Below are 19,712 nucleotides of genomic sequence, written 5' to 3'. Positions count from 1 at the left end.
GGCGGGGCAGCGGCGGGGCGCAGATGGGGCGCAGGGGCGGCGGCTCAGCACCAGCGTCCCGCTCCGGGCCGCGGAGCCGCCACACGGCCGTCGGCGCCGCTCCGAACCCCCCGCCGCAGCCGCAGCCAATCAGCGAGCGGCTTGGCCGCAACCTTGCCGGCCGTAAGCCAATCAGAACGCCCGAGGGCGGCCGGCGGACAGCCAATGGCAGGGCGGCGCTCCGGCAGCGGGCGGGACGCTGCCGGCTCCGGTAACGATCCGGGCGGGCGCTGCCCCTCCACGCGCGAGGCCTGCGCGGAGCCGCTGCCCGCGGCCGGCTGGAGCCCGCCGTCCCCGCGGCTCTGCTCGCTCGGTGGCTGTCGCGGCTCCTCGGAGGCGGAACGCGGGGGCGTGGCTGAGGCGCGCCCGCCCTTCGCTTCCGGGTTGCGGGGGAAGGGGGGGGGCCGTTCCTTCGCGCATGCGCGTGGAGCGCCCGCAGCGGGGCGGGGGAGGAATAACACGCGAGCTTTAAACCCCCAAGCGACACACGATTGGCTGGAAAGTCCAGTGTCGGCGTTCTATTGGGTGTCTGGAGGAGGGTGGGCGGGGACTTTCGGTTCCTCGCTTCCCATTGGCCCGCGGCTGCGCCCGTTCCGTAGGCGCGGGCGGCCATTGGGCGGCGGCGCCGTCAGTCCCGGGCGGGCGAGGCGCGGCGCGGCGGCGGAGTTTGAGGGGAAGATGTCGGGCGGCGAGGCCCGCGACGCCAAGAAGCTGGTGCGCTCGCCCAGCGGGCTGCGCATGGTGCCCGAGCACCGCTCCGCACGCAGCCCCTTCGGCTTGGACGAGCCGCCCTGGGTGCCTGACAAGGAGGTATGTGTGATGGGGTCACTCGGCGCGGCAGGGACGCGGCCGTCGCCCTGCGCTCAGCGGTGTGCGGCCCTCGGCGAGGGGCTGGAGGCGTTCCAGGGGCAGCGCCGGCGGCTGGTGAAGCGTTCCCTGCGAGCGCTTGTAAGGGTGATTCTGAAGAGCGCGTTGACTGAAGGAGGCACGACGCGAGGCACCGCAGCGCTCTGGCTGCCGGGCGAACGGCCGCGGCGCTGAATGCCTGTCGGATAACTTACACCGCTTCAGGCCGCGTCGCTTTGCGAGCCCCTGGGCGCGGTGTGGCACACGGTGCTGATACAGCGGGGAATGAATCGCTTGCTTGTTTGTGTACTGCCGGAGTTCCGTGGCCTGGAGGCGTGCCAGCGCGTCCAAACGTGACTGCGGTTCGGGTTGCAGATGCGCCGGACTCGAAGCAGGCAGTCGTTGAGGAAAGCCGTTCTTTGACAGACACTGACACGGTTGGTCCGGTTTGTGTGGGAACGCTATGTCCTGCTTGGTTAGGAATGAGGAAGAAAATGTTGCCCCTGCCTGCTGTCTCTTGAGGCAAAAACTTATGTGTGAAAGTCGTAGTCGTGGAGACTCACCCTGCCAGCGTAGCTACTGCAGCTCAGGCTGACCTTCACTGGCCTGAGGTGCATGGCTAAGTCAGTTGCTAGTTCTGTCCAAACAGCCCTTTGTTGGAAAGTGACTTCTGTGACTTACTCTAAACAAGCAGTGTGCTGAGATACCCTGTGTGTGTTTTCTCCAGTCATCCTCTTTCATACTCTGTAAGTAACAAAAATACTCCTTGTCATTGGTGGCAGCTGGTTATCTGCCTTCTGTGAAGCGTGGGGACAGAAAACGTTCTGTGACCAGAGCAAAGTATGGTGTGAGGGCGTCAGGGCTCAGCTCCCTGGGGCTGCCACTCAGCTGGCACCACGGGTGTGTTGCAGACAGGGTGTGTGTTTATCAGGGAGCTCGTACCAAAGTCTGAGCAGTTGTTGTGCAAGTGATGGTTTGTTTGCCTGGAGTCTCCTTTTGCTGCAGCCGTGTCTTGCTGTGCCTGGAAACCTGATTCCTGGCATCGTGGTTGTCATCCTCAAAACATTGTCAAACATTAGCATGTTTTAGCCTGGAGAAGAGAGGCTGAGGGGGGATCTCATTAACAGTTACAAATATCTCACTGGTGGGTGTCAGGAGGTTGGGGCAGCACTTTGTTATACCCAGTGACATGACAAGGGGTGATGGGAAGAAGCTGGAACACAAAAGTTCACTTAAACATAAGGAAAAACTACTTGAGTGTTGAGGTGAGGGAGCCCTGGCACAGGCTGCCCAGGGAGGGTGTGGAGGCTCCTGCTCTGGAGGTCTTCAAAACCCACCTGGACACGTTCCTGTGTGACCTGATCTAGGTGGGAGCTGCTTCTGAAGGGGAGTTGGTCTGGATGAGCTCTAAAGGTCCCTTCCAACCCCTACCATTCTGTGATTCTGTGATTGTTCTTTTATTGGATTTAGTAAAGTGTATTGAAGGTCTGACATCCCTTTGACTGATCAAGTATGTTACAAACTTTGCCTTGAATAAAGCTGGTATGAAATATACAGATAGACTCATATGATACACAGAGGAGCTTATAAAAACGGAGTTCAAACAGTAGTATTGTCTAGTTAATGAATTCACCAAGGGCTGTTACTCTTCTTACCATGTCAGATGTAATTAAAAAAAACCTCTATTCTTTGTCCAGGCCAAGAGCTCAGGATGAGCAAATGTTAACCTGGCTTTTCAGATACACCAGTAACACACAAACTCAGCAGCTTTGCTCTTCTACTGCAGGAAGAGTCTACTGGCTTATTTTCTATAAGTAAATACACCCGAAAATGATGGCAGTTAATAGTTTTGCCCAACTTATGTAACATCAAAATGTATTTCAGGTTTCTTAATGTCATGCCACAAGATTAGACAGCTGTTTGGAGGAGTTTGAAGTGTACCACTGAGGCAGGACTGCAGAAGACTTTCTTTTTGGTACTCTTATTTCTAATGCAAATAGTAAGTTGAGGTGGACAATACAGTGAAGATTTGTGCCCAGTGTCATTCAACTTGAGAAGGTGTTGGTCACTGCATGGGCCTTGTCTAACCCAGGACTTCTCTGTTAATCACCAGCAGAGCTCAAGTGATGATGTTCCTACCAAGGAAGTCTTGGACTAGAAATTAAGTGAAATGTGTGTGTTTGAATGCAGAGGTGGCCAAACCTCGTGACATCCAGCTGTGCACCAGATCTTTCTGTGGCTGAGGAACACTGTGTGCCTCAGCTTTAGGCTCACAGATGCGGCAGGGATTCCCTGGGGCTCCGGGAAGGCTGTGGGAGGGGAGTCAGCAGCTGGATCTGCTGTTGGCTCAGGCTCTGAGTCGGTGGTGTGGCAGAACTGTGCTTGCATCGCTGGCAAGCTGCTGCAGCCCGGGGAATGAATTAGCCCTGCACATTGAATTCTCGGCAAGCACCGTGAGCCGTGCCCGTCCTGAGTTTGCGCCGGGGTGTTTCCCACTCGGGCATCGCCTGTTTTCAGCGAGTGTGTTACAAGGTGTGACTTGATGAGCTTGTGAACTTTGGCGTTTGCAAAAGTTAGTTGTTTTAACGAGCTCAACCAGGTGTTACCTTGCATCACTTCTTGAATCACTTTGTAGATGCAAATAAAGCATGTGAAGTGTAACTATAGCTTCCTGTTCACCTACAGTCATCTGCCCCTCTGGCTGGATCCAAAGTGTTATGCAAATCCAGTGCCACACTGCAGCAAATGCATGAGAATTTCCACTCTGCAATAAACTTGCTCTGAGTATTTATAAACTAATACCAAGGTCCAGCAGCTGTTGGATGTCCTTCCGTTTTCCTCTTGCTATGTGAAGCAGTCTGCTGGCTGTGCTGGTGGTGGGGTGAGTGTGTGTGAAATGACAGTGACTCGTGACAGGCATTTTTATTTAGTTGCTTATTTCCTATCTTTTTGTTTCTACTTGACAAAAAACCCCCCAGATTTGCATGAGTTTTAAAAAGCCTGGAACTGGGAGAGGTGAAAAGTAACTCAAAGGTCTCATTTCATTCTCTGTAAACGTGATTAAACCCCCTTCAAGCAGTAAAAGCTTAATTCAGTCCACACACACTCTGTTTATGTCAACATATGGATGAACAGGATGAATCCTTGACAGGATCACCTTTCAAGATGCTCCTCAATAGAGCATCTTTGTCCCAGGCAAAGTAGAGATTGCTATTACACAAATGGATTCACTTGTTACCATGGTGGGTCTGGAATGCAGAACTATTTTTCTCCAAGTCTTGTTTAAAGAAGAGGATGGATAACTTCAACTTTGCTCCTTCCTGAATAGCAACTTGAATGTTTAGCATAACATTGTGTATGAAATCTCTTTAGAATAGGATCTAGAACAGTGTTTTGGGTTTTTTTTCCTCCCTAGTTTGTGGTGTCTGACCAAATAAAACCCCCAAACATGATTGCATGAAGGAAATGAGTGAGACTCCTGGAAAGTGAAAACATACCCAAATATGCCAGCTCTCAGATAAGCTGTGAACTACATATGTCAGAAACTGAAACACTAAATCATGTTCAGTGTAGAGTAAAACACAGTATTTGCTGTAGAGTACAACTTGTGACAGGGGTGAAAGTTTGGGAATGCTGAAGTTGCTTTATGCTGAAGCCTGTTCATCAGTGAATGTCAGAATAAGCTTTTCTAGAGCCATTATGAAAAGAGGCAGCTGGATGCCTTAATTCTGTGTGTTACTTGAAACAATACAGGAAGGCTTCCAGTTCCCTTTTGTGGGGGACTTGGAAACACGTAGCTTATTGTAACAATACAAGCAGGTATTTGTGGTTCATTAGAGTGACTACAGTTACTCTCAATTTGTTAAAGCTCTATTTAGGCATCAGAAAACTTCACTTAAACTACTGCAAATTCTTTGCAGCCTTCAAAAGAACATGACAAGTTTCTAGGGGGATTTTAATTCAGCTGCTGTAACATTTCCTTGGTTATGGTTGTTCAACTTGTGCCAGTGACTGGGTACCTGCTAAAGCAGAAGTCCCCAAAATAGGTGACAAGAGCTGTTGTAACCTGAAGGAATTGATAGAAGATAAGGGTTAATGATTGAAATATGTTAAGGAAAGGCAGTTGGTGGTTTCCTTGTGCTTGGTAAATAGCAGCTGCTCGGTTTTGGGCATGTTTATAAGCTGACATTGTGCTGTAGTCTGAGGTAGCATGCATTGAGGTCTTTGTAGAGCCTTAAAATTACTTCAGGATCTAACCACGTTCTCCTCATTCAGCCATGGAGCGTCATTTTGCATTCGTATTTGCAGATAGTTGAGTCTCCTCCTCTGGAAACATTCCAAACTCCCCTGGACAGGTTCCTGTGTGCCCTGCTCTAGGTGATCCTGCTCTGGCAGGGGGGTTGCACTGGGTGATGTCTAAAGGTCCCTTCCAGCCCTTGAGATTCTGTGACTCTGTGACAATTGCATTATAAGCCTTGGAGAGGGACTTTCTGATATGGTGCGTAAAAATAGGTAAAGCCTTGTTGACAATCCATTGATCTAACAGCCCTTTGGGAAGTGACTTTCCATACAGAAAATGTGAATTGTCTAACAATCACTGATGACTTCTGTTGGTGCAGAAACTCCAAGCTGTTACCCCTGAAACTCTGCTTAGTAGAGAGAGAGAGAAACTTCCCCTTTTTTTCCCCTGGCTCTGCTTTTGGGAGGAGTGTGGGCGTCAGCTTGTTTTAGGAAGGAGGTATTTCAGGAAGTGACATTTTGTAGCTGGAATAAAAAGTCTTAGTGGCTTGGAAGCAAAACAAGTACCTCCTAGTATGTTTCCCAACTGTGTAAGTATGGAGAGCGATGAAATACGTAAACAATGTTTTGGAGAGTCACCAGAGCGTACGGTGAGGATGACAGCTTAGATAAAAGCAGTTGATTCTGGAACAGATGACTGGGTAGCCAAACAGAACTCAGGGTGATAAGGATCTGAGATGTAGTTTTGACTGCTGACAAGATGCAGTATTCCTTGGGATGGATCAGTTGGCAGCTTCCTCTTACAAACGGAGGCGATGGCATTTTGCTACATCGGTATTAAATGGTGAAAAGATAAAAGGGTGGAAGATTGTTGGAGGTGTTTCTTTTTAGAGAGTAATCTAAAGCTCAATCTTTGAGCATGGTAGGATTAAAGGCTTAGAAATCTTGTAGATTAATCTCAGTTTGTATTTTCCAGTGCTCAAGATGCATGCAGTGTGACACAAAATTTGACTTCATAACTAGAAAGGTAAGAGAAGTCCATGAAATGTGAAACATTGACTGTTGCAGCATGGAAAGTCTGATGTAACTTTGACTCGCTTTTCTTTCTGCTCTGCCTTTCCTGAGCTGAGGGCCTTTTTGTTCTGTTTCTTTGGAAGTCTCCTCATTGCTCAACGTGTAACACGTACTTTGGGGGGTTTCCAAATTACTGGGTATGCAACAGGGTTTATGTTCAAAGGGGGAGTCAGAGGAACTCAACGCTGGAGTGGGCTGTTAGCATCAGTACTGCAACCAAATCAACCAATTCAGTTGTGTCTGGGGAGATGAAATGAGTTGTGGGAACGTAAGCAAAAATGTTTTGGGCTGTAATGGATTCTAACCTTCACTAAAGAACCGTGCTGCTTAAATGCAGAGATCCAGACCTGAGATTCTCCTGCTGCTCCAAACCAGGGCTTGTCTCACGTTTGGAGAAGGGAATTCCTGATTCAAGTAGAAGGTATAAACCACCTTGATTGCTGTGAGCCATAGTTAGGCTCACTGTGTGGAGAGAGAGCGCTGACATTACAGTTGAGGTCGCTGTGGAACGTGTGCTGGCATGCAGAACGCTGCTGTCAAACTTCTGCTGATACTGGGCTTCTGCATGCTGAGGGGAACCAGCCTCCCAAAAAAGGCCAGCACTGGTTTTTAGCAGGGAGTATTTTCTTTCTGTAACTACACTGACATGCTCTTAGTGTGTGCTTGTGACCGTGGAGTGATGTGGAAGTGTGGCTTGTGCACTGACGTAGTTGATATATTTTGATTTACCTTTTGGAGGGAGGGGGGGGAATTTAAAGCAGGCATGCAAATCTCTTACACCAGAGAGGTGTGTATTTGCAGGAGGCCAGAAGAGCATTAGGTTGTCAGTTAGTGATCCTAGAATAGACTAGACTATTTCAGCTGGAAGGGACTTAGAGTGATCATCCAGTCCAACTGCCTGACCACCTCAGGGCTGACCAGAAGTTAAAGCATGTTGTTAAGGGCATTGTCCAAATGCTCTTTACCACTGACAGGCTTGGGGCATCGACCATCCCTCCAGGAAACCTGTTCCACTGTTTGACCACTTTCCTGGTAAAGAAACACTTCCTAATGTCCAGTCTGAACCTCCCCTGATGCAGCTTTGAGCCGTTCCTACGTGTTCCATCATGGGATCCCAGGGAGAAGGGATCAGCACCTCTCTCCCTACTTCCTCTCAGTCACAGAGTGTATTTTTTCCTACTTCCTCCTTGACCTTTCAGTTGGATGGGTTGAGAGCAGAGTGGGTGCTTGGCTGGAGTGTTTTGGTTGGGAAGTGCTAATTCATTAGACAGCTGTGTTTTCCTCCAGCTAGCTTTGGGAAGTAAATGGAGGTAGCCCTGGGAAACAGGTACTCCAGAGAATTTTGCCTAACATTTGGAAGGAAAGCCCAACACTGACCAAAGCTGCAGCATATCAGTTCCTTGTATCCAACTGTTGAAACTTGCTTTGAGCCACACATCAGTTCCTGCTTGCCTGGGAATACATGATGTGAGAACTGGCACCAGGAAGGCTGGCTGGGACTGTCACACCCCAGCAGGGATTTGGAGCACAAGCCACTTGTTGCAGGTTTAGTAGCTACGAAACACTTTGCAAGACTAGTTCTGATTTTGCAACTTGACTGGGTTTGTTCTGCACTGCCTGGGATCTCTGATAGAGAAAGAGCCTTAGGGTTTTAAGAATGAAGATTTTGATCTTGAGATTTTTATCTTAAGAGAAACTTGAGGATAAAGTTTTAAAGGGAGAAGAATCAGACCTCCAGTTGAAGTCTTTGCTTGGCAGTGGGACCTAGAAACAACTCTTCCCTCGTGTCGTTATTGACAGTAATGGAAAGGATTTATGGGAGGGTATCTAACGTAGTAACTTCAGCAAATGATTCCCTAATAGTTTCCTTTGTAAATAAACAAACCAACTGTTCTCTTCTGCTCAGCATCACTGCCGAAGATGTGGGAAGTGTTTCTGTGACAAGTGCTGCAGTAAAAAAGTGCCTCTGCCTCGCATGTGCTTCGTGGACCCCGTGCGCCAGTGTGCTGAATGTGCCCTCGTCTCCCAGAAAGAAGCAGAGTTTTATGACAAACAGCTTAAAGTGCTGATGAATGGTAAGGACTGAATGCAGGTGTGTGCTGTTTGAGCTCCTCTGTACTTCCTCACATCTGATAAACAGCAAGAGCAGTGCCTCTTGTGAAGACAAAGGTATTTTTAACTCCTCTGAGAACGGATGTGTGTTCTTGGCACACGTATCTTAAGGGTGCATCTTTTAGCCATATCCCTGTTACTCTCCAAAGCGTTTTTCATCCTTATTTAATGTATTTTAATATTTTCTAACAAGACAGAGTTCTTGTTTCAGGCTTCACGTGTGAGCTTTGATCTTGTCCAAGCTGTGGCTGATGGCAGATCATCCCGAGCGGTCAGTTTTGCACAGCGTGAAATCTACATGCAGTGCAGTCATTTGTGTTCCACCTACATAAAGAACTTTGAGTCTTCAGTTTATAAAACATTCTGTGATAGCTGAGTGGCTTTTGATGGGCTCTCAACCCTCAGCATGATGCCAGGGTGTGGAATCGGTGAGCCAAACCACACGGCTGATGAGCCGGAATGTTCCGAGGGCGATTGGAGGCTGTAACACACAAGTTGTTCTTAGCTTTGCTTTACAGACGAGGGTGTGAATGAGCTTTTAAGTAATGTAACTTAAGCTTCAAAGTTCTTTTAAAGCCCATTCTGCTTGCATGTGTGGCATGCAGCTCAAGTCTGAAGTTGTTCCTGACTTGCTGTGGAGCCACAGATCTCGGTCAGAGATGGCGATTGAGCCTCCTGGGCTGCTGTTGTGGCGGTCAGCAGCAGGCTGCGGCTCCGGGCTGAGGGGGCAGAGACCTTGTGGGGAAACTGGGAAGGAGCCAGTGATGTGAAGCTGGGTGAGGCTGCAAGGTTCACATGCCAGCCAGGGACTGCAGACCACTTAGTGAGGCTGTGTGGTATTACTTTGTCATTTCCCAGGCCAAGCGTCGGGAAGGAGATAAAGTGGTTAGCTGTGTAGTCTGCTCTAAGTTACAAATCCCTGCACTTCCCTCATGTCAAAGGAGCTGTTTTGAGCAGGAAGAAACACAACATGAAGGCTGAAGTTCATTGACCTCAAAGTAAGACCAAGCTAGCCTTCAGTAATGACAAAGAGGGGTCTTGGCTCTGTTAAGCACAGAGCTGAAGCTCGCATCAGTAGTGTGTATTTTAGTGACAGGACAGGGTCTTGAATTACCTGGTTTTGCCATCTCCAGCTCTGTTCTAGTTTTTGAAAGGTTCATCTTGGCTGTCATCTGGCTTTGTACAACATGTGGGAGAAATGACAGAGCAGTTGTGAAAGATCCTCTGATTCAGAGCACGGTAATTAAAGATCAGCATTTTGTACCCGAGTGTTCTGCTGATGCGAATCACTTTTAACATCTCAATTAATCTCCTAAGTCACCCAGCCCAGTGTATTAGGTGCAGTAAGTAAAACAACTGAGTTATCCTTTTTGATACTTGAATGTTCCTAAACTCCACATTCAATACTAAAGCATTTCTTTCCAGGTGCTACGTTCTTTGTAACTCTGGGAACATCGGATAAGTCTGAGCTCATGGTTTGTCGACTTTCCAACAATCAGAGGTGAGAGACTGATAGAATTTGCACTCCTAAACTATGTGATTGTTGCACTTTTATGTTTAAGTTATTAGGTAATAATATAGTAACAGGCTGTGAGGATATGGAGAGATTGAACAGAGTGAAAGGATGGACACGACGTTACTGGAGTAAGTTTGTTTGAATGTACCAGCAGCGTGGATCAGAAGAGTTGGAATGGTGGAGCTCTGCCCACTGGTGATGCCTCTGGAGCACAGAGTCTTTGCCAGCTGACAAGGAGATCCCAGGAAGGAAGGGCTAGGAAAAATCTGTGGCCACTGCACAAACACATTTCAGAATGATTCTAACACAGCCCCACTGTTCAACATCCCAGCCAAAGCAGTACCGTGGTCATCCTGTAATTGGGTTGGCTGCAGCACTTTACACACTGTGTCCTCTTCTTCCCTCAGGACCTTGGGAGGATGCTTTCAATAGTTTGAAAGGGTCTCCTGGCAAACTGCCCTACAGGGTTGGTGGTGTTTGGGTTGGGGTTTTTTTCACTTAGTTGAAAAACTTAAATCAAAAGTAATTTTTTTCCTGCCTGGTTTCTCTGCTTCCCCACTCCAAAGAACATATTCACAGTCCCTGAGAGATTATGGGGCTTGAGTTTTGGTTTTTTTCCATTTATTTGGACTTGATACTATAGAAAAAACCCCACTGAAATGAAGTTTCTCTTCTGTTGTGTAGGTATCTGGTTTTGGATGGAGACAGCCACTATGAGATCGAAATCATCCAGATTTCAACTGTTCAGATACTTACAGAGGGATTGACTCCTGGAGGTAAATTTTTCACTGATTATAAGTGAACTATTAAGCAACTACATGAAGTTGTGATTCCTGTTTGAGCTAGGCAGTGCACCTCTAGGTTATTGCTAACTTAGGTGGAACAATGTTAGTTACAACTGCTCTCACAATAGAGTGCAGGGTGTGAAAGCCTGTTCAAGTGGTAAAGGGGATTTTGGGGAAGAACTGAGAAATTACCTCACAGCTGTAATATGTGAGAGTGTCTTCATCAGCCTGAGCAAAGGTGGCCATCATGATCTCTAAAGATGATCTCTAAAGGTCCCTTCCAACCCTACCATTCTATGATCATCTGTTCTGATCCTCTCTCTTGGCTAAATACAAACCTCTGTTGATTCAAAAGCTCATAGGAGGGAACTGTTAGTCTTTGGTGGCTTCCATTTCAGAGTCCACCTGGGGTTTCTGTTTTACTAGTACAAAGAGTTGTGAGAACAGAGAGAAATGGTGGTGGTGGGGGGAAATCATTAAACTCTGCTCTCTTAATTTCCTTCAAGATGAAGGGGTGGCCAAAGGAAACTGGTAACATCTGTATCAGAGGGCAGCTACTTACTGCCTCATCTCTTACCAGATTTTAGCCTATTCAGGATGAACTTGAATAAGATTTCACTGAAATGAGAACAAACAAGGTCAGGAATTTTAATAACTGCTCTTTAGCAACACCTCTGTCACCGCTGGAGTTGTCTAATCAGCCAGGCTGGCTGTGCAGTACTCAGTGCAGCATGTTACCCTCAGTAACCTCGTCTTGGTATCCAACTCAACCAGATGTGTTGCACAGTTACTTAATGCTCCTGTAATTCCACCTTCTCTACTGACTGCTTTATCTTTTTGCCTGCTTGCCTTCTTGATGGTAGAAAAAGATATTCACACTTACACCAGCCTTCTGGAGAGCCAGCATATCACTGAAGGTATCACCTTTGTGATGTACCTTTGAGCATGACTCAGCAAAGCATGTTGTTACGCCTCCTCTCCCATTTTCCTTCCTCTGCAGTGCTGTTTTGTGGCTGGATCTGTAGTTGTTCAGGTCTGTTTCTTCCTGTCTGTTTAATAAATGCAGAATGAATGTTTTGTAACTTTTTGGAGCACTAAAACACTCCAGGCCTTTAGACCACATGTGCCAAGTCTTTGCTAGAAGGGAGAAGCTGAGAAGTAGTATCTTCAGTGGTACACAAGGTCACACATCACCTGCTTCAGCAGAGCTGTGCCAGCTTGTGTTCTTCCTGTCTGCTGTGCAGGAAGGCTTTGCACTGAAGAAAAAAACCCCTTAATTAGTGGCTTGGTTTTCACACGTCTTTAAAGGAAATGTGCTCTCCTGTTGTGTAAGGTGTGTTCTTCCCAACTCACCAATGTCCCAAATGCCAGACGTGGGAAAGTGGTCAAGGCTGCAGTGTTTGATTCCCACTGCTCTGTCCTTAGTCCCTCAATCTGTTAGTCTGACCAGGTAAAGGCAGGAGAGTGACTGATGAAGCTGTATTTCAGTTTATGCTAGAGAAGGGGCAGACAGCTACTTTTATGAGCCCTGCTTGTGGGCTTCCTGATCAGGCTGCTTAAGGGAAGTTGTCTTTGCCCTCTTGTGCAGACACTTCTTAACAAGAACTTTGCAAAAAGTGTCTTTCTGTGTGTGGTGCTGATCACTCAGCAAGTAATGCCAATACAGGGTGGTGTTCTGAACAAAGCTTTAGCTTCAGTTCTGTATTTTTGCTTTGGTCTATCTCACCTTCTGCAGCTACAGCAAGAGATGAAACCTCTGGCTCTCACACTGGTGGCAGAGCAACGTCCTCTGTAGCGTATTTCCTTCAGGAAGTAAAGGACTTGGCCAGTTGTTATCTAGTCTTTCCCAACCTCTGCCAGGTTTGGAGCACTTCTGCCTGCAAAGGCAGATTCTGCATCAAGCAGGGATCCCTCTCTGACACCAGACATCAGTAGTTCATTTACGAACTGCAGGCTACAGCCCGGAACTGTGGTGTGTAAGGGAGGTCATGGTCCCATTAACATGAGGCTGTTCCTGGTGTGTGTGGAGCTCATGGCTTTACCTGATGCTTACACAAGTTGTGCCTGGGTGAGTGCTGGGGAGAATGAGGCAGGACTGAGCCTGCAGGTCCCCCTGCCCGGCCCCACAAGCCCTGCTCCCTCCCACCAGCGCTTGGAACAGAGTGATGAACTAGTCCTCTTCAAACCCTGCTTGCTACCTACAATTTGTGTTACTTACTTGGTAAAACCTGTTGCTGTTCAAGTTTTTCTTTCTCTTCCCAGGAGGCAACAGTCGTGCCATAGGAATGGTTCTGCAGTACAAGGCACCGGGGTCAGAGGAGCTAACGCAGATGAAGTTCACAGCCGGCGAGGAGTTCAGCTGTAACAAGAAGCTCTCAGCAAGCTGGCTGGCAGCTATGCATAAGGTAAAGCGAGGAGGCAGAACTCTGAGGAGGCTGAAGAGTGTCTACAGCCTCAGGAGTGGTTTTGTCGTTGTTTATGTAAGACTTTTAGGGTGGTGTTGCTAAGAGAACAGAAGCACTGTTGTGAATGTGACTGCAGCTTGAAGCTAAGTGCCTGGAGCAGACAGGCACTACAGAGGGTTTCCCAACCACACACGTTGTCAGGGGAAAGGAAGCAGCAATTAGAGTTTCATCTTCTTCAGGTCTTTGTTGCTCACTGAAGAATGTGCATTATGAAATACTCCTTAGAGCCTAAACTCAAACTGTTTTTACTGGTTTCTGAAGGTTCAAAGCAGTTGGTGCCTTTTGAAAACAGGAACAAAGGTGGGGGCAGGAACGTGTGAGGAAGGTCTTGTCCCTGTTCCCAGGGGCTGTGTGGGTTGTGAAACTTCAGCTCCATCAACCAAAGTTCTGGGAGACAAACCCAAACCATCCCAACTGGTTCTAGAACTTTGTTCATCTGATCAATCAATCATGAGAACAGTAATTTATAAGCTCTCCACAAATGCAAGTGTGTGTCTCTGCTTCTGTATCACTACAGCCAAGCCCCAGGCACCCCAAAGCCCAGCAGTTCAGGCTGTGTTCAGCATATTGTGCTCCAAGGCTGTAGAGCCCTGTGCCACAGTTCAGCGCTTCCTTAGGCCTGTTCTAATTCATCTTTCACAAGTGTTGCACCTCCTACAGCTGGGGGGAGAGGCAGGATTTCATCCATCAGCTTCATGCCCACCCCACCCCGACTTGCCTGTTGAACAGGAGCTGGGCTCAGTTGTGAGTTGCTGCCAGTGCAGGGAGAAGGGGCTGAGGGATAGAATCATAGAATGGTTGCAGCTGGCAGAGAGCTTTAAGCTCATGGAGCCCAGCCTCTGTGCCAGCCCTGTCACCCACCAGCCCATTGCCCTCAGTGCAACACCCACCCAGCTCTGAAACCCCTCCAAGGACCGTGACTCCAGCAGCTCCCTGGACAGCCCCTTCCAATGCCTGACAGCCCTGGCAGCAAAGACATTCCTCCTCACATCCAGCCTGAATTGGGACAAATGGAACATCTGGCCAAAACTCTGCAAGGAGGAGGCAGGAGGAATATAGAGCAGAATAAGTGTGTGTGCTGTTCAGACAGCTCCCCAGGCTCAGGAGCATCACTGTTACCTTTCTCCAAGGCAGTTTCCATCAGAAATGGCACTTACAAATGTTAAGTTGATCCAAGATCTTCAGGGCCCTCAGGTTCTGCACTGACAGTAACTCTGAACAGCCTCCAACAATACTCTGTTGTCTGAATGCTACTCAGTGCCTGGGGCTGAGGAGAAGGGAGGAAGAAGTTAAAGCCTTGGGTTGGAAGGAAACCTTGTGGGGGTAGGAAGGAGGTGAGGTGGCTGCAAGTTAAACTCGAGTTAACGCAACAACCTTTTGCCTTCGTGTCAGGCGTCCAAACTTCTGTATGAGTCTCGGGACCAGTGAGAAGAGCAAACTGTTGGCCAGCTGGGGGCAGAGAGCACTCCCCACAGCCCCAGCCCCAGCCCCAGCCCTGCCTACCCCCTGCTGCTAACCCAGCAGCCCCTGCCGCCTTCCTTTCTCATTCCAGTGTGGTTCATGATGTCAGAACTGGCAACTGCAATGTGAGTATGTTTTCTGAACCATGAGTATTGACTATAGTGTGCAATATGTATACAATTAATGCTTTAAACAGCCTCACCTTTTAAGACTTTGTATATTTTGTTAAGCCTTTATTGGCACTTAATAGGAAAGTGACCTGCACTACAGCTAATGTACAGCACAACTTTTATAGTGACAATTACACAGACACTGTTTGCTCCGAAAAGCAAACAAATGCATCTGTCTCTTCTGCAGAGAATAGCTTTTGGGTATAGATCTCAGGTTCTTCCCTCTATCCAAATGTTTCAAATCAATGTACAGTAAAACCTGCCTTAGGATTTTATAGCAATCACTTGGGTTTTGTAAAACATTTCATTATAAACTGTTTCACCAAGTGGGACTGGGATGGACACGACCTCGGACTGGAACCTCTGGAGGAAAGAAGCTTCCAGAATAAGGTTTAGTTTTGTATTTTCTTTTTGGTAACCAGCTTTTGTTAATCTGCCTGTACTGCTGTCTGAAATTGTACACAATTTAATGTACAAACCTGAATAAATTAATTCACTTATTTAAAAAAAGAGGTGATAATGTCATCATCTAGAACTTCTGTAATGGTGGGGACTGAGGCCTCTGCTGTGAGCTCTGAAACTGCATCACAGAGTCTCAAGGGCTGGAAGGGACCTGGAGAGCTCATCCAGTGCAACCCCCCTGCCAGAGCAGGAGCACCTAGAGCAGGGCACACAGGAACTCATCCAGGTGGGTTTGAACGTCTCCAGAGAAGGAGACTCCACAGCCCATCTGGGCAGCCCCTGCCAGTGCTCCCTCACCTCAACACTGAAGTTTTTCCTTGTGTTGCTTTGAACCTCTGCTGTTCCAGCTTGTCTCCGTTGCCCCTTGTGCTGTCAGTGGAACTTTTGACTTTATAACAGCACCCTCCTTTGAGTTCTAGGTATTGGTAATTGATTCAACTGTTGGGATGCAGCCTCTGGCCAGAGGTGCTGTGCAAGGGTCTTTCTGCCTGCTGTCCTCCTATGCTGGGTAACACCTGGGTAAGCAAGCAGACAGGGCTCAGTGGTCAGCTTGGGGGGTGAAGGACCCCTGAGAGCTTGTCTAGACAAGTGTTACATTTGTCACAGATACTGGTGTAAAGGGTTGCAAAATGGTTTGGCAAGTCATTTTCTGTGCAGCTGGTGAACGAATGAGGAAGCTTGAGTGGAAAGACAGAACACAGCAGGCTCAAATGAATCACCCTCCTCTGCAGCAGATGACTGAAGGCACATCAGCTGGGGCTACCTCTATGAAAACAGTGGTGACTACAGCCATGCCTTAGCAGTACTTTATTGTGCACATGTACATGTTCTCTGACTCCGTGGATCATAGGCTCTGAAATCATCACAGTCATGGAGCAAATTCTTCAACAATAATACCCTTCCAACTTTTCACCACGATATATACAGTTAATGCTAACCTGTGGTAAAAGCAAGTTACAGCACTGCAGAAATGAAGAGAGAAATTATACACAGAACTTGTACAGGAAGAATTGATCAAGTTGCATACTGGTAGATGGGAGATAATGACAAGAAATGTGGGCTAAAACTCGGAAAGGGCAATTCAAAATATACTTTTGGTATATAAAATCATGTACAATTACAATTCCAGTGAAGTGCTTGTTTTTCTTCTCTTTTTTTTTTGCTTGAGACTACACTGTAGTGGAGCAGTTATTGCATAACTTGCCTTGGCAACAGCTGGAGGCTGCCAAGAACCACAGAAACTCTCCTCAAATAAGCTATTGCCTTTCTTAACTCCATCTCTAAACCTCGTTTCTCTCTCCTCCCTGACTTGGCATCTACACAAAACTCTCTCTACCTCTATCCTGACCTTCATGTTTTCTTCCAGCCCTCCTGGGGCTGCCCTCAGCTGACACAGAATGACCCTTCCCGGACTCTTAACCCTGTTCAACTATTGCACTTCCATCCAGGCAGACGTACGGATCCCTTCAGCTGCTGCAAGTGCGGTACTAACGCTTCTGTCCAGGCCGGACGCGCTCGGGGGGGGTTGGGAGGGGAACCTCTAAGGGTAGCAGAGGTAACACCAGTGCTGTATGGGCTGAATGATAAGAAAATAAACCACCAAGTGACAGCGTGGAGGGATTTTGAGTACAGATACTGTTGTTTTGTTCTCTAGCTGACTCTAAACGCAAATACTAGCAGGTGCTAGGCTAGGTGAAGCTTCCCTTGGGGGTGTCCTGACTAGGATTGAAGCGTACAGCATGTTACCAGGTCAAACCCTAGCCTTCAGCACACTTGGGTGACTACTTAACTCTGCAAGTAACAGGTGAAGACCTCGTGTGGTAGAACCCAAAGAGCTGAGCAGTAACGAGAACTCAGTATTTTGCTGGTATGGAACAAAACACCCCAGCTCCTGCCCCGGGCCAGTGAGTGTGGGAGTGCAGCAAAGCAAGGCAGCGTATGTGCACCCCCCCCAGTGCCACCTCAGGACGTGGAACACAAGAAAAGCTCCTACCACAGCACTTCAACTGCAAACACGGCTGCAGACAGGAGCTGGCGCGACGCTGCAGGCAGGGGAGGGCTGACTCTCCTCACCAGCGCCGGGGCACGGAAAAACCATCCTTGCTTACAAACTGCAGGTCTTGGAAGTCGTGGATGCTGTCCGTTCAACAAGAGAAAGCACCATTAAAACTACGGATCAGAGTTTTACTTCTCTGTGTGAAATGGTCAAAAAGTGATGGCTCCAGTGTCCGTCTCGGGTTTCCAGTTTCCAGCACGGTGTTGCACGGGGCTACGGCTGCACTCAAGCAAGGGTTCGCTGCCTGGGTTTTATTCGTGGATAGAGCTGTAAAAACAGAAGAAGAAGATGAGGCTTTGCATGGCTGAGACCAAGAGAAATACAAATCAATGCCATTCTAACCACGGGCTGCTTGGTAACAGGAACTGGGTCATTAAGTATGGGGTGGGGGGTGAGCCAGGCAATTAAGGTCGGGGGGAGGTTTTTGGAAGCTATATCTGAAAAATGAAGCCCTAAGCAGCATGAGGAGGAAGCCAAGGGCTGACTTGTTCCTGCCCACAGCAGCAGAATTGCTGCTCTGAAAAATGATGTGGTTCATTCAGCTCAAGATCCCAGGCTCGGCCAAAGGATGCTTTTCTGTGAGCGCAAGTGCTACAGAGACCTTATTTCCTGCTCTCTAGGGGATTTTTTTTCCCCCCACAGGTTTTGTGCCCTGTTATCTCTCTACATGGTAGCAGCCTTCTGTTCCTGGTCCCTCACACTAGGCCTCAGAGTAGCATCCAAGGCCCTGCCTGCAGTTGTCATCCTCGAGGCAGTTTCTCCTTTTAAATTGGTACATCTTCAGATGTTCCTTTTGTGTGCTGGGCATGAATGTCCTGGGCTAAAGCTGCCTCCTAGGCCACCACACGTGACAGGGAGGCCCTGTATTTTGGCCAAATGGGGAAAAAAACAAGATGAAAGCATAAATGATACTAAATACAGTAACTTGTCAAATAGAACCCAGCACTCATCTCCTCACTTTTTGGCCACAGCGACTGGCCAGGTCGGCTTTGTGCCACTCCCTTGCGGTGGAGGCCGATGGCACACAGAGGGCTCCTGACCAAAGATCCATCTTGTCTTCCTACCTCAGGAGGGAATAAAAAACAGAAGGGAGGAGGTTCCTTCAGAAGAACTTACCCCCAGGAGATTTTTAGGCACGTAGCCTTCCTTGTCGTTGAGGCGAGCCCACCACCAGTCGGTCTCGTTGTCATCCTTGCGCCTGAGGATAGTGATGGCATCGCCCTCGTGGAACGACAGCTCGTCGTTGTTCTGGGCTTCGTAATCCCACAGGGCATACACCACTCCTTTGTTCATCACTCCCAGCTTCTCCTGCACTCCTGGGAAGAACAGATTAGACAACATGCTGGAGGATAAAAAAGCAATAACAAAGTGTGAAGCCTCTGAGGCTTTTAGTGTGGCCACTGTGGCCCAGAGACTCGTCTCTTACAAGATTTCATGAACAACTGCCAGCACTTCCATGAGAAAATGCTTTCAGAAACTCAACTGCAGGATAAACCTCAATTTTACAGAACCTTTTAAACCAATGCAGAGAATGAGGTTTTTCTCTTGTTACATGTGCAACAGAAACTTCACCATCATCTATTCAAATGAGGCCAGAACTAGTGATGCAAATGTTTGAGCAAAACCTCTGCCAGGCACACACAGCTTTAATGCAGCTTCTGGCCACTGATGTAAAGTGAGTATGTCTGCTCTGTCAAGGTACTGTTCTTGTCAGCTTTATCTTAGTAACTAAATACATCCTGTAAGTTAATTATTCATTAGTATACATGTGCATAGGATCACAGAATGGTGGGGGTTGGAAGGGACCTTTAGAGATCATCCAGTCCAACCCCCCTGCAGAAGCAGGGTCACCCGTGCATCTGGAAGCTGGAGGGTCTCTGTCAAGATACCTGACAACTCACTGTCAAAACCTCCCCATGGAAGTATTTCCTTCAAATTAAGCCAAATTTAACTTTCAAAATCTCTAATGTGAGAAGGAGCCTGTGAAGTCATTCAAAGAGCAGAAGGACCATGAGCAATATAAGAAGACTGTTCTGGATTTAGCATTTTGAAAGCACAGGTAGGTGACAGGGGATATTGTCAAGCCTAGGGCCTAAGCAGATGTTTCCTGCAGCTCAGGCACACAAAAAAGCTAAACAAGTTGGTAAAGTTGAGTAAAAACTTACCATACAAGAACTGGGAGCACTGAATATAACCTTCTTCCACCTCCTCACACTTGTCTGCAGCAGTTTCTATATCACTTATAGTTGAAGCAAAAATAGCTGCTCCGGATTCAACCAGTAGCTTACAGAGATGGACGCTATTGCAAGAAGCAGCACAATGCAGGGGTGTCCTGAAACCAAGCAAAATGCACATGTGAAACAATGAGCTTCCATCAATCCTGGTTTATTTTGCAGTGTAGGGTTTAGACTGTCTTGTTGTTAAAGGAAATTGTTCTTTCTGGTTATGGAATATGTATCCTATCAAACACTGGGAGTGGGTTCAAGG

The 19,712-nt window shown here is 47.8% G+C and overlaps 2 protein-coding genes across 11 annotated transcripts in view; one reads left to right on the top strand and one right to left on the bottom strand.

Moving 5' to 3' along the window:
• Window positions 1-672: 672 nt before the first annotated feature.
• ZFYVE21 (zinc finger FYVE-type containing 21) lies at window positions 673-16,268 on the top strand. 4 transcript variants are annotated; one of them, XR_009818989.1, is made up of 8 exons: window positions 673-849; window positions 6,101-6,151; window positions 8,105-8,273; window positions 9,736-9,811; window positions 10,511-10,602; window positions 12,874-13,016; window positions 14,469-15,688; window positions 15,827-16,266. XR_009818989.1 is itself a non-coding variant. In XM_061998905.1 (7 exons), exons 1-7 carry the CDS (start codon window positions 718-720, stop codon window positions 14,502-14,504), a joined length of 699 nt encoding a protein of 232 aa, XP_061854889.1. In that variant the 5' UTR covers window positions 673-717; the 3' UTR covers window positions 14,505-16,268. The 4 variants fall into 4 exon arrangements, 2 of the variants coding, with proteins under 2 accessions (XP_061854889.1, XP_061854890.1); XR_009818988.1 differs by having other exon boundaries at window positions 15,776-16,266; XM_061998905.1 differs by having other exon boundaries at window positions 14,469-16,268.
• The window catches only part of PPP1R13B (protein phosphatase 1 regulatory subunit 13B), a 70,535-nt gene continuing 66,784 nt past the window's right edge, over window positions 15,962-19,712 (bottom strand). For all 7 annotated transcript variants that reach the window (XM_061998899.1, XM_061998901.1, XM_061998900.1 and 4 more), the window contains 3 exons: window positions 19,391-19,557; window positions 18,342-18,541; window positions 15,962-17,492 (listed from right to left, as the gene is read on the bottom strand). In XM_061998899.1, coding sequence (XP_061854883.1) covers window positions 17,451-17,492; window positions 18,342-18,541; window positions 19,391-19,557 — 409 coding nt within the window. In that variant the 3' untranslated portion in view covers window positions 15,962-17,450. The remainder of the gene's footprint in view (window positions 17,493-18,341; window positions 18,542-19,390; window positions 19,558-19,712) is intronic.

The sequence above is a fragment of the Colius striatus genome, chromosome 6, assembly GCF_028858725.1.
Source record: "Colius striatus isolate bColStr4 chromosome 6, bColStr4.1.hap1, whole genome shotgun sequence".
Taxonomy (NCBI): domain Eukaryota; kingdom Metazoa; phylum Chordata; class Aves; order Coliiformes; family Coliidae; genus Colius; species Colius striatus.
Note: the sequence above shows the minus strand (reverse complement) of the source record. Positions and strands in the feature narration are given on the sequence as shown.

Coding starts and splice junctions, on each gene's coding strand:
- ZFYVE21 (XM_061998905.1), top strand. CDS start 718: ATGTCGGGCGGCGAGGCCCGCGACGCCAAGAAGCTGGTGCGCTCGCCC. Junction 6,152..8,104: donor TTGACTTCATAACTAGAAAG/GTAAGAGAAGTC, acceptor TCTTCTGCTCAG/CATCACTGCCGAAGATGTGG. Junction 9,812..10,510: donor CGACTTTCCAACAATCAGAG/GTGAGAGACTGA, acceptor TCTGTTGTGTAG/GTATCTGGTTTTGGATGGAG.